At 37.4% G+C, this 10,647-nt stretch overlaps 1 protein-coding gene across 1 annotated transcript; it reads left to right on the top strand.

Moving 5' to 3' along the window:
- The first annotated feature begins 383 nt into the window (after positions 1 to 383).
- On the top strand, positions 384 to 10,621 carry LOC119778215 (leukotriene B4 receptor 1-like). Its single transcript, XM_038277364.1, has 4 exons — positions 384 to 509; positions 931 to 1,489; positions 8,315 to 8,588; positions 9,738 to 10,621. Exons 2-4 carry the CDS (start codon positions 993 to 995, stop codon positions 10,122 to 10,124), a joined length of 1,158 nt encoding a protein of 385 aa, XP_038133292.1. The 5' UTR covers positions 384 to 509; positions 931 to 992; the 3' UTR covers positions 10,125 to 10,621.
- Positions 10,622 to 10,647: the final 26 nt, after the last annotated feature.

The raw sequence follows: 10,647 nt of genomic DNA, 5'->3' as shown, positions 1-10,647 counted from the left end.
GTCTCCTCTCCCCATCACCCCTGGCTCCCTCGCTTTGCCCCATTCGGTTTTCAAAACAATCAGTTTTAGTCGCGTCATCTCGTGCTGCATTCACTGCAGTCCGACATTGGAAATTAGCGGTCGTAATTCTCAAATGATCCATAATTTATAAGCCTCGCCACCCCTACCGCCAACTGGGGTGGCAAGGCTGTCATTTAGGGTGGCATATGCCACCCCAGTAGATCCGCCTATGGATGCATCATTCGGCAAAATCAAAATAAAGAGGAAATTAAATGAGTAAGAGTAACAAGAACGACATTGCAATCCATCTAGTTCACGCTATTTTCCTGTGGTCAATGGATTTCCCCTCACATGACCGTTCTTACCCAATACATTAAGTTTAGTCACTCATCACACAGTCGGCAGAGAACGCATAGAGAGCCAGTGAGTTCAAGCAGGGTGGAGAGAAGGAGGAAATTCTTGACAGAGGATTTATGGTTGCAAATAAAAAGAAAATATATATTTTCAAGGTGAGTTTCATCCAAATTATTCCATATGACCTTAACTGAAAAAGTTTGAAGGAAATTTATTTACGTATGGCTGTTTAGTCCTCAATATGTATCTTTCTTAGTCTTTAATATTAAAAAAAGTATAAATGCTATTGAATTTGTAAAGGTTTATTATTATTTAATACTTAATTGGTTTATTCCACATCCATGTTATAGAAGCTATTATTGAGAGCCTTACATTATGTTTATTTTGAGAAAATTCTTATGTTTAGGTGATGTACTGGAATATTGTAATTGTTTTTTCAAAATTGGTCCAATTTAATAATTCTAAAAAGAGGAAAGATCTGTACTTTAAAGATTTAAAAACTCATTGCACAACTATTGCAGCATTAACTGACATTCTTAACACATGTTTCCTTTCCTCCCTTTCCTTCTATAACAGCTTTGAAGGGTTTAATGGTTGCTGAAGCCATTTCTTAGAGGAATAAGGAATTTGGATCCATTATGAACATCACGACTGCTAGCCCCTTCCAGCAGACCTCTTCCTCTGGCTCCACACCCCTTCCCATTAGCATCTCTGCTCGCATTGGCATTGCCATCCTGATTCTGGCGTTCGTGCTGGGCTTCCCTGGGAACATGTTTGTCATTTGGTCGGTGCTCTGCAGGGTGAAGAAGCGCTCAGTGACGTGCCTGTTGGTGCTGAATCTGGCTGTGGCTGATGGCTTCGTGCTGCTCAGTTCCCCCTTGTTCCTTCGGTTCCTGGCAGGAGGGAAGGGCTGGGAGTTTGGCTCCGCTGCATGTAAACTGGTGCATTACCTGTCCAGTGTGAACATGTATGTGTCCATTTACCTCATTAGTCTGATGAGCATGGACCGCTGGCTGGCTGTTACTAAACCCTTTGTGTCCCAGAGAATGAGAACCAAGCAGTCCCTGCTGTTTCTTCTGCTCGGTGTCTGGGTATTGGCTTTTGTCCTGTCCATACCAATGGCTTTCTACCGCAGGTAAGACAATCACTCACAAAGGTTTTAATTAAAGTTTCTCTTGTAACTAGAGATTTAGTTTTCTTTTCTTTTTTTTTCTTTTTTTTAATTTCTAATTCTTTTTATCCACCTTCCCTTTGATAATAAAGTTCATAAGCTCCAAAACTTCTACAGAGTTCCTCGCTAGAAACTGGACAATTGAATGTTGGTTTTTTTACGATTCAATAAGAATTTTTGTGAAGTTATTCCCAAAGTGGTTTTACGGCTTTCAAATTTAGATAAAAGTAAAATTCTAACACTTACACCATCTTCGTACAAGAAGTAATAATCACATTTTGGAGTGACAAGGCCAGAGTCGTGACTTTAATCTGATAAAGAATCTACAGATGGAGCAAAAAACTAGGGTAAGGGGCCTTGCAGAGGTCATGAGTTCAAGGGCTCATTACCAAACAAACATGATTAAATTACGGTTGAACATATAAAAGCTACTCAGTAATTAGAGGAAGGGCTGGTGCACTAATGCGGATAAAGATTTGTGCATTGTTAAATGAGATAATCGTTGACATTCAGTTTTGAAAAAATATTCTGTCTCATTTCAAAACAGCACCAAATCTAACTAAATCTGCTACAGGTTTGAATCATTTTGGAGTTAACTTGTTCACTTTTCGTTCGCAACTATAAAACAAACAGTTATAACTAAACCAATTCTAATTATATAGTGTAACTTGGAGCTATTATATAAAAGCAAACATTAGATTAAACAAAAGAATTTCTGAATTAAGGTTATATTGATTTAAATTAAAAGCATAACCCAACATAGAACACCTTTTCCTCTATGTCTTAAGTCAATCCTTGCAGAAATAAACAAACAAAATCTGTCAGCTTCCTCTTTGTTTGCATCAAAACCTTGCTACCACCTTAAAAGGGTATCCAGTTTTTGAATCAACACTACTATTAGGCCCCAGCAGTAAAAAGAGAAAGTCATTTAATTTCAAATGCTTATTATTCCCCTGAAAAATAAATTAACTTTTGTAAGACCAAACAAATAAAAAACAAAATTTAGAGAGTTTCATGGCCACGGGAAGTGGGCCTAGTGGCGAGAGGGAGATAAAAAAATAAATAAATAAATAAATATATATATATATATATATATATATATATATATAATATATATATATATATATATATATATATATATATATATATTAGGGGTGGAACGGTTCACAAAATCCACGGTTCGGTTCGGTTCACGGTTTCGTGGTCACGGTTTTCGGTTCGGTTCGGTATGTTTATTGTTACACCGAAAAATAAAAAAAATTATAAAAATTTATGAAAAATAAAAATTTATAAAATTAATGAAAAAAATCCCAAAAAATTAATGAATTGTAATTATTTTTAATGATCCGCGGAAACCCTGGATCATTTCCACATGTTTTGCTGCTTTGAATTGAATCATCTCGCGCATGCCCTCTACCATCTCCAAGGAACTCAGAGCGGAGCGGACGGGAGCCACAGTGGAGGCTGTAGGCTTTGCTTTGTGCAGGTGGTCTGGAGTGCAGCGGAGCGCTGACGGAGATTTCGGGGTTAGCATTACATGTTGGTCATGTTGCTGTTAGCATAAACAAAACGGGTTGCACAATGCTTGCACACTGTTGCCGTCATCGTAGGTCACTCTAAATGCAAAGTGGTCCCATACAGCAGACCTATAAAGTGCTGCTGGCGCGTCTTCAACTCTTCTCCACAACAACTGATTTTTTTCTGCTACACCCGGCTACACTGCTTTGCTTCTTCTTCTTCTTGTTTACTACTGGTGGTTGGCTTTGGTCGCAGTACCGCCACCTTCTGCTCTGGAGTGTAAACGCTTCGCCTATGAGAAAAAGGAGCAGCGCATGAACCGAACGGTTTTCAAAAACCGTTCCATCCCTAATATATATATATATATATATATATAAAATACTTTGCACAGTTTATAAATTACTTTAAAATATTTTGGAAAATGAGTTTGACTTTATTTATTTTAATATTATGTGCATTTCGATTTTTATTTAATTATTTTGAAGCCTAATAAACATGGAAGTTAGGTTGTAAGCGCAATGTCATGTAAGCTAGTGGTCACCTAAGAGGTAACCCACACACGGAAGCAGACTAGTAAATGTACATAGTCTAATGATAGAAACAAGGAGGAAATATGGCACAGAAACGCTTTCTCAATTCAAAAAGTCATGAATAGCGTTGACTCTGAGGTTTTATACAGTAGCCCATCAAAGCCTTGTTTGTGTTTAGAAAACATGCAAATTGAAAACGGACAAATGGGTCCAAACGGGGGGACTTGTTAGTTTGAAACAAAGTCCAGTGGATTGTTTTTTAACTTTTTTGGAATGACCAAGACCTGGATGACTGAGAATCTTCACCAGCATACAGAACTGTTCAATAACATTTAACATAGTATAATAATATAGTTATTTCCTTGTGGTTTGCATAAAAGGATTTTGGAGCTTTAGAGTCACATCTGACTCTAACACAGTGACTCAGGTTCATGCCAGTTGACCAAATCTACGTTGTTATAGTGTTATTGTGAAGTTTAATTAACAGCGCATATATTCAATTATGAACTGATGATGTCTGTGCGTTACAGACCCTGGTTGTGTGCACTGAAGTGTATATGACAATAAATTAGTGAATTTCAATTTAATTATTTAATTTTTTTTTCTTTCGTTCTTCATTATTTAATTGAATTGTACTTTTAAAAGGCCTATAGGCTCACAGGTCTTCTGTCCAAAAAAAAAAAAAAAACTACAGTAAATACATTTTCACAGCACCCCTTTTCAAAATTACTTCCAGCGGCCCTGGATAGCTTTTCGCTATTACAAAAGGTACCTATTTAATGGATTTTAAAATTCACATGTTCAAGCAGCTCTAGAATGCTCCCAAAAATGAAAGAGAATGAAATATAGGTAGTATAGATCTGAAACACTGGTAGAACTCCTTAAATCATGAAAAAAATAGAGGTGGGATAAATGAAATATTGGCTAAGCAGGAAATCAACCATTTGGTCAAGGTTATATTAAATATTTCAGACTCTAAAAATTATTGGGATTTTAACGTATTAAAATCTTGAGTTTTCGTTTATGTTTGGTGGTGCCAGGTCTCAAAGTTGTCGACAAGATTTCGATATGCTGTAATTTTTACAGAGAAAAGTACTCTATTTGGGCATGTAACACATTAATACGTTAAACATGCAGATGAGGAGTACTTTATGTGTGTAGTAAAGCTCCTTGTAGGAATATTTATCGTGTTTGTGCACTTTGGCAGACTCTTGACGCCATATACTCCAAATCTTCTGCAAAGGGAACACTCTTCAGCAAACTGTCATATGTATTTGGTGACATCACTTTACAGTAGCCCCACCCTCTAAGACATAACCACAACTTCTGTTAACAATGTCACTTTTTTAGCCATATTTGTAAAACTTATTTGAGAGTTGAACTCAGCCTAACCAAAGGTCAGATAATGCTCTACTCATAGTACCAGCTGGTGCTGAAATTTGGAACTTGGCAACTGGCTCTGCAGAGGCATTGTGGTGGCAATGTGCAGCCTCTGGGCTACATGTAGCTCATGGCCATGCAGCACTGTCCTGCAAGGAAAGCATAATGGAATTTGCCACTTTAATTTGTCTCCATATTACTTTCAATTTTAACTTCAAATAATCTTTTATGAAAAACTGTAGATTTTAATATACTTCCGCTTTAGAAGAGCTTCTCAATTGGTTTTAAAATTAGCCATTGCATTTTCAAAGCGCTTGTAATACTCTCATTCTGTCCTGTAAATCTCCAATTACCTTCAATAAAGAATTACCTTTGATGTGGTAATTCAGTTGTGATAGACTAGAATAAGAATTTAAATAAAAATATTTTTTCAAATTAAAGGTTTCAGACTTTTGAAAATAACAGCTTTTAAGCAGGAACTAAGCATAAAATAGAGCTTTTCAGTATTATTGGGATTTACTAAATATGAATGTACAGTGCCTTAATAAAGTATTCATGCCGCCCTTAAACGTTTTTCCACATTTCAGGCTTCAAACATAAGGATATAATATTTAAATTTATTTTTTTTTATACTCTTGCAGATTCAACAACAACTTTTTCCTCACTGCCGTCAGACAACTGAACTGTTGAAAAAAAATCTAAATCAAGTCACAGACTCTGCATCACACTGATAACAACAAACCAAAAAGAACCAAACTTAAAAAAAGATGCTCTGAACTTCCATATCAAAGGGTTTTAAACCATGATGTTTTGTCTCATACTGTTTACATTTGATCACTGTTGCAATTTATGGAATGGAAATGTTAATTTCACTGCTAAGCTGCTGCTCATTTACTGTCTGAAAGCTGTACAAAGCGAAATGTTGTTTTGTATTCAGTCTATATATACAAAATGACAATATAAGTTGTCTGACTCTAAGTCGGATTTATTGGACGATTTAAACTGTTTTGACAGAATAAAAACTGAAAACTATGAGTTCAAAAGGATTTAGGCCCTTGACTTAATAGCGCCACCTTATGCTGTGATTACAGCTGCAAGTCACTTGGGGTGTATCTATTTTAGTTTTGCACATCAAGAGACTGACATTTCATCATATTCTTCCTTGCAAAAAAACATTACACTGTAGATGTTTCCATATGTTTGGGATAGGGCTGGGCGATATAGAAAAAAAGCTTATCGATAAAAAAAAATGCATATTGATCGATATCGATAATTATTGAAAAGATTTGAAACCATATTTTATGTGCAGCTCTGCCTGGACTTTTTATAATATTGCTAAATGATTTAATTTTAATAAAAAACACAAACACAGACTCTAATTAAATCTTTATTTAATCAACTTCTTTAACCATAACAATTGATTTAAAGAAAAATAACTTAAGAGGCCTGAGTTATGTTATTAAATACTGACAAAGAATAAACTAAAGTGACCAGAAAAGTGACCAAAATAAATATAACAAATAAATAAATGCCCCCCCACCGCCGCCGCCGCCCCCGCCCCCGTTTCCTGCTTTAACCTGAGTTATTACTTTGACGTTTCTGGCCCCTCAGCATTTTTATCTCAATTGTTAGAACTACGTGGGAAACTGCCCAGAACTGAAAATATATATACATTTTCCGAAGATTCCTCGGAGGAGAGCCGCGCCGGGGCCTACACAGCTCTCACTCCTGCGGCTGTGAGCGGCTGAGATGATAAAAAAAAAAAAAAAAGTTGGTTGTGTTATCAGACTGGTTTTCACTGGTTCCCGACACATTTTCCAGATGACTGTGGTTTGTTTTTGGTCCGACTTGCCATGACCGAAATACTGCCAGACTGCCGAACTACAGAAACCTTTCTTTGAAACAATTTCCTCCGCCTCTCCTTGCTGCACATCTTCATGTGCTCTGTGTTGTGGTTTGAGAGGGCGGCGCTTGGTGACGGCATGCCTGGGTCCGCGATTGTGATTGGTTGGGAGGAAGCAGTGACTAGCATAAACCTACATGCTAGGCTACAATGAGAAGGAAGGAAAACTGCGTTTCTTTTTTATCGAACTTTTATCGACCCTCTTTTTTTCTATTGCGCCACACGTCTATCGATCGATATATATCGTTATTGAATTATCGCCCAGCCCTAGTTTGGGATCATTGTCTTATTGGAAGATAAATCTCCATCGTAATCTCAGGTCTTTTGCAGACTCCAGCAGGTTTACTTGCCAAATTATCCTGTATTTGGCTCCACCCATCTTCCCAATAGTTTTAACCATCTTCCCTGCTGAAGAAAAGAAGGGCCAAAACATTACACTGCCACCACCATGTTTGACAGTGGGGATGGTGTGTTCAGGTTGATGAGCTGTGTTGCATTCATGCAAAACATAACCTTCTGTAAAGTTTGATTTTGGCTTCATCTTCTTCCATATGTTAGATGTGTCTCCAAGGTGGCTTGTGGCAAACTTTAAAGGAGACTTTCTATGGATATTTTTAAGAAATGGCTTTCTTCCATAAAGGACGGGTTTTTGAATTATACAACTAATTGCTTTCCTATGTGCAGATTTTCCAGGCTCAGCATTAGATTAGATTTCTGCAGTTCATCCAGAGTGATCATTGCAATTACAGTCCTCTTTAGGATGTTAAAACTTGGGAAACTTTCATGTATCCAAAGCTCTAAACTTCTCTACAGTAGTCTCAGACTTATCTGGTGTGTTCTTGAGTCCTTTTAGCACAATGCCAAAATTGCTGTAAATGTGTTTTTTTAGTTCATAAAAGTGAATCTAGTCAAATAAAAGTATGAACTGTCATTTTAGGGCTACTTCTGCCTATGACATAGCCTTTGGTCATTGACATTTGCGCTTAATAATAATCAACTGTGCAGGGAGCAGTTCATAAAGCTAACAGTGTGAAAAGCACATAGGTTATAAAATTAACCGCTACTTTTATAAACATGTTACACACACATTGTGACAGATGTGCAATAGGTTTTTGGAAAGGTATGACGCTTGAGTTTCCATGGACACCAGCCTGGGTATAAAGTGTTGTAAAACCTAAAGTACTTGTGAAAACTTTATTGGTAAAGTCTGCCTCTTGGAAGGATTTTGATAAAAAAAAAAAAAAAAAAAAAAAAGGTTTTTAAAGAGGATATAAAGTGGGCATCGTCCTATGGGCTCTGTACAGGGAACACTGTATTTATAATCAGTGGTAATGAAAATGTCTGATAGCACTAACATAATTTAACAAAGATATGTACTTCAGGACCACTCTGATTTGACTTGTTGACACCGAGTTAATCTGTGGCTATTTCTTTTTATTTCTTTGTTACATCCAACAGCAATATCAAGATGATGAAAAACAATGTCAGTCTGAACATTTGCATCCCATACCACTGGAACAGTGTGGGTCACCGAGTTTTCCAGTACCTATTTGAGACCATCATGGGCTGCTTGGTTCCCTTCTCCCTCATCAGCACCTGTTACTCATCCGTCATATGCAGACTGCAAAGTGCAAAGTTTCAGCGCAGAGGACAAGGCAGTCGTCTGATCTTGCTGATCATCATTACCTTTGCTATATTCTGGCTGCCCTATCACGTCATCAACATCATCGAGGTGATTGTGGATGCTTTCATCCGACATCAACTATCTATCTATCTATCTATCTATCTATCTATCTATCTATCTATCTATCTATCTATCTATCTATCATCTATCTATCTATCTATCTATCTATCTATCTATCTATCTATCTATCTATCTATCTATCTATCTATCTATCTATCTATCTATCTATCTATCTATCTATCTAAGCAATCAAACTTAGAGGAATTGTATTTTTTTCTTATCAATCATGCTATCAGGCTTACTTTGCATTTAAAAGACGCAAAATAAATGAATGCAAGTAAAACTAGAAAATATCATCACGGAGACCATGCACACAAGTTGCTTTAGGATAATAATCCATAGCGTACTTTTCATATCTTCCTTTAAATAGGCTTAGCATTTTCTATGTTATCAATTTTGACCTAAATGCTAGCCTTAGTACAGTAGTTGTGAGCCTTAAAGGAATACTATGCAACATTTTTCAGTTAATTAATGTGTTCCATAACAATTTGGATGATTAAATGAGTCATTTCAGGTCGAACAAAGGTTTTCTCGGCCGCCCTGGTGGTCTGTGGGCGAAATACCTTACTTGCAATTGCAGTAGCCCTTGGCCTGCACCCGCAGGCTCAGAAGTGTCGTGCATCACGAGAGTTGGTCTTGCTTTACTTTAGAACTGCTACACGCCCCCAGTGAAAGGCATGCTCGTTGCTAGCGCAGTGGCGATATTTGTGCAGTTATCGTGGCGGAACCAGCGAGAAAATAGCGAAAGCCCATGTCAGAGCAGGCAAGAAAGAGGAAAAGGGCTCTCTACCACAGTAGACATGGTGATTCGTTGTCTGCTAAGCTCAAAACAACTGCGCCTGGCTTGACGGAGAAACCAGGAGAACAGCTGAGCATATTTACGACAGTGCACTTTTACTTTCGCCCTCTGGGGGGAGCCTCGCTGGAAAATCAACACCGGTTGCATAGTATTCCTTTAAGTACTGTACTTTATAGGTAGTTCAGCTCCTCTGATTGTATCCCTGCATTAATACTTCCCTTAATGTAGGAAAAAAGCTTTTTAAAGTATTTAGGCTGACATTTTTAACTTCCTTACAGAACCCCAATTCAAAGACATCCAAAATATCAGTAATTCCTCATCTCTTTCTGCTCTCCTAGGTGGCCTGTTTATTCAAAAGCAATGATTCAGGACCCAGCTGCACTCCAAGTGCCCGGCCAAACGTCACAGCCTTCGCCTACTTCAGCAGTGCGGTCAACCCCATTCTCTACGTTTTTGCCGGCAGCTCGCACATCCGCCAAGCGGGACTCAGCTTCATGGGGAGGCTCTTCGAGGCCACCAACTCTGAGTCCAGAACCACGTCCACTTTCACCCGCAGTGGCCGCAGCGGCTCTTCACCAGACGAGAGCTCTGTCCTGCACACGCTGTCGATTAAAATTGGGAGACCTTTTAAAGGAAAGAGCAATGAGAGAAGCTGCAGTGTGGCGGGGAAAGAGGCCAACGAGCCAGAGCTCAAAACTCTTGCCACTGTGGAACAGGTAGAATAGCATTAATGCTGTTTTAATGTAACACAAAGAGGATAATTGATTTTTTTTATTTCAATTTTCAACAGTGAGCTTCGTTGTTTTAGGCTAAAACCAGGGGGAGAGGTTGCCTTGATGTCCTGAAACAGATGAAATTATGATATAACTCAATGAAACCCTCTTAACAACAGGAATGCTGTAAAGGCATTTTTGTGCTTCAGAAATAGGACCTCATTTTAACTTCACAAAGATAACAGAATAATGTATTTTTATTTTATATTTTAAAAAAGGTATTTTAACTGTTCATATAAGAGCAGAATTATTTTACTTTTTAAAAAAAATCTTTATCCCAAAAACTTAGATATTTATTGACGACTCTTGTAATTTGGATATTTATCTTTTTTTTATTGAAATATGTGAAATTTGAGTTCATCTGTAATTTTTTTTATTTGTTTATTTGTTTGTTAGTTTTTAAATACACCTGAGAAGAAATGAAAAGGTAGATGTGTTATCGATTCTAAATACATTTTAATAATAAACCTTTTAC

Source organism: Cyprinodon tularosa, unplaced genomic scaffold, assembly GCF_016077235.1.
Source record: "Cyprinodon tularosa strain WSP-4 unplaced genomic scaffold, ASM1607723v1 ctg1300, whole genome shotgun sequence".
Classification (NCBI taxonomy): Eukaryota; Metazoa; Chordata; class Actinopteri; order Cyprinodontiformes; family Cyprinodontidae; genus Cyprinodon; species Cyprinodon tularosa.
Note: the sequence above shows the minus strand (reverse complement) of the source record. Positions and strands in the feature narration are given on the sequence as shown.

What these genes read in the sequence shown, in the direction of transcription:
- LOC119778215 (XM_038277364.1), top strand. Translation starts at nt 993, where the DNA reads ATGAACATCACGACTGCTAGCCCCTTCCAGCAGACCTCTTCCTCTGGC. An exon ending in CCAATGGCTTTCTACCGCAG is followed by an intron (nt 1,490 to 8,314) that starts GTAAGACAATCA and finishes TACATCCAACAG; the next exon opens with CAATATCAAGATGATGAAAA. An exon ending in ACGTCATCAACATCATCGAG is followed by an intron (nt 8,589 to 9,737) that starts GTGATTGTGGAT and finishes CTGCTCTCCTAG; the next exon opens with GTGGCCTGTTTATTCAAAAG.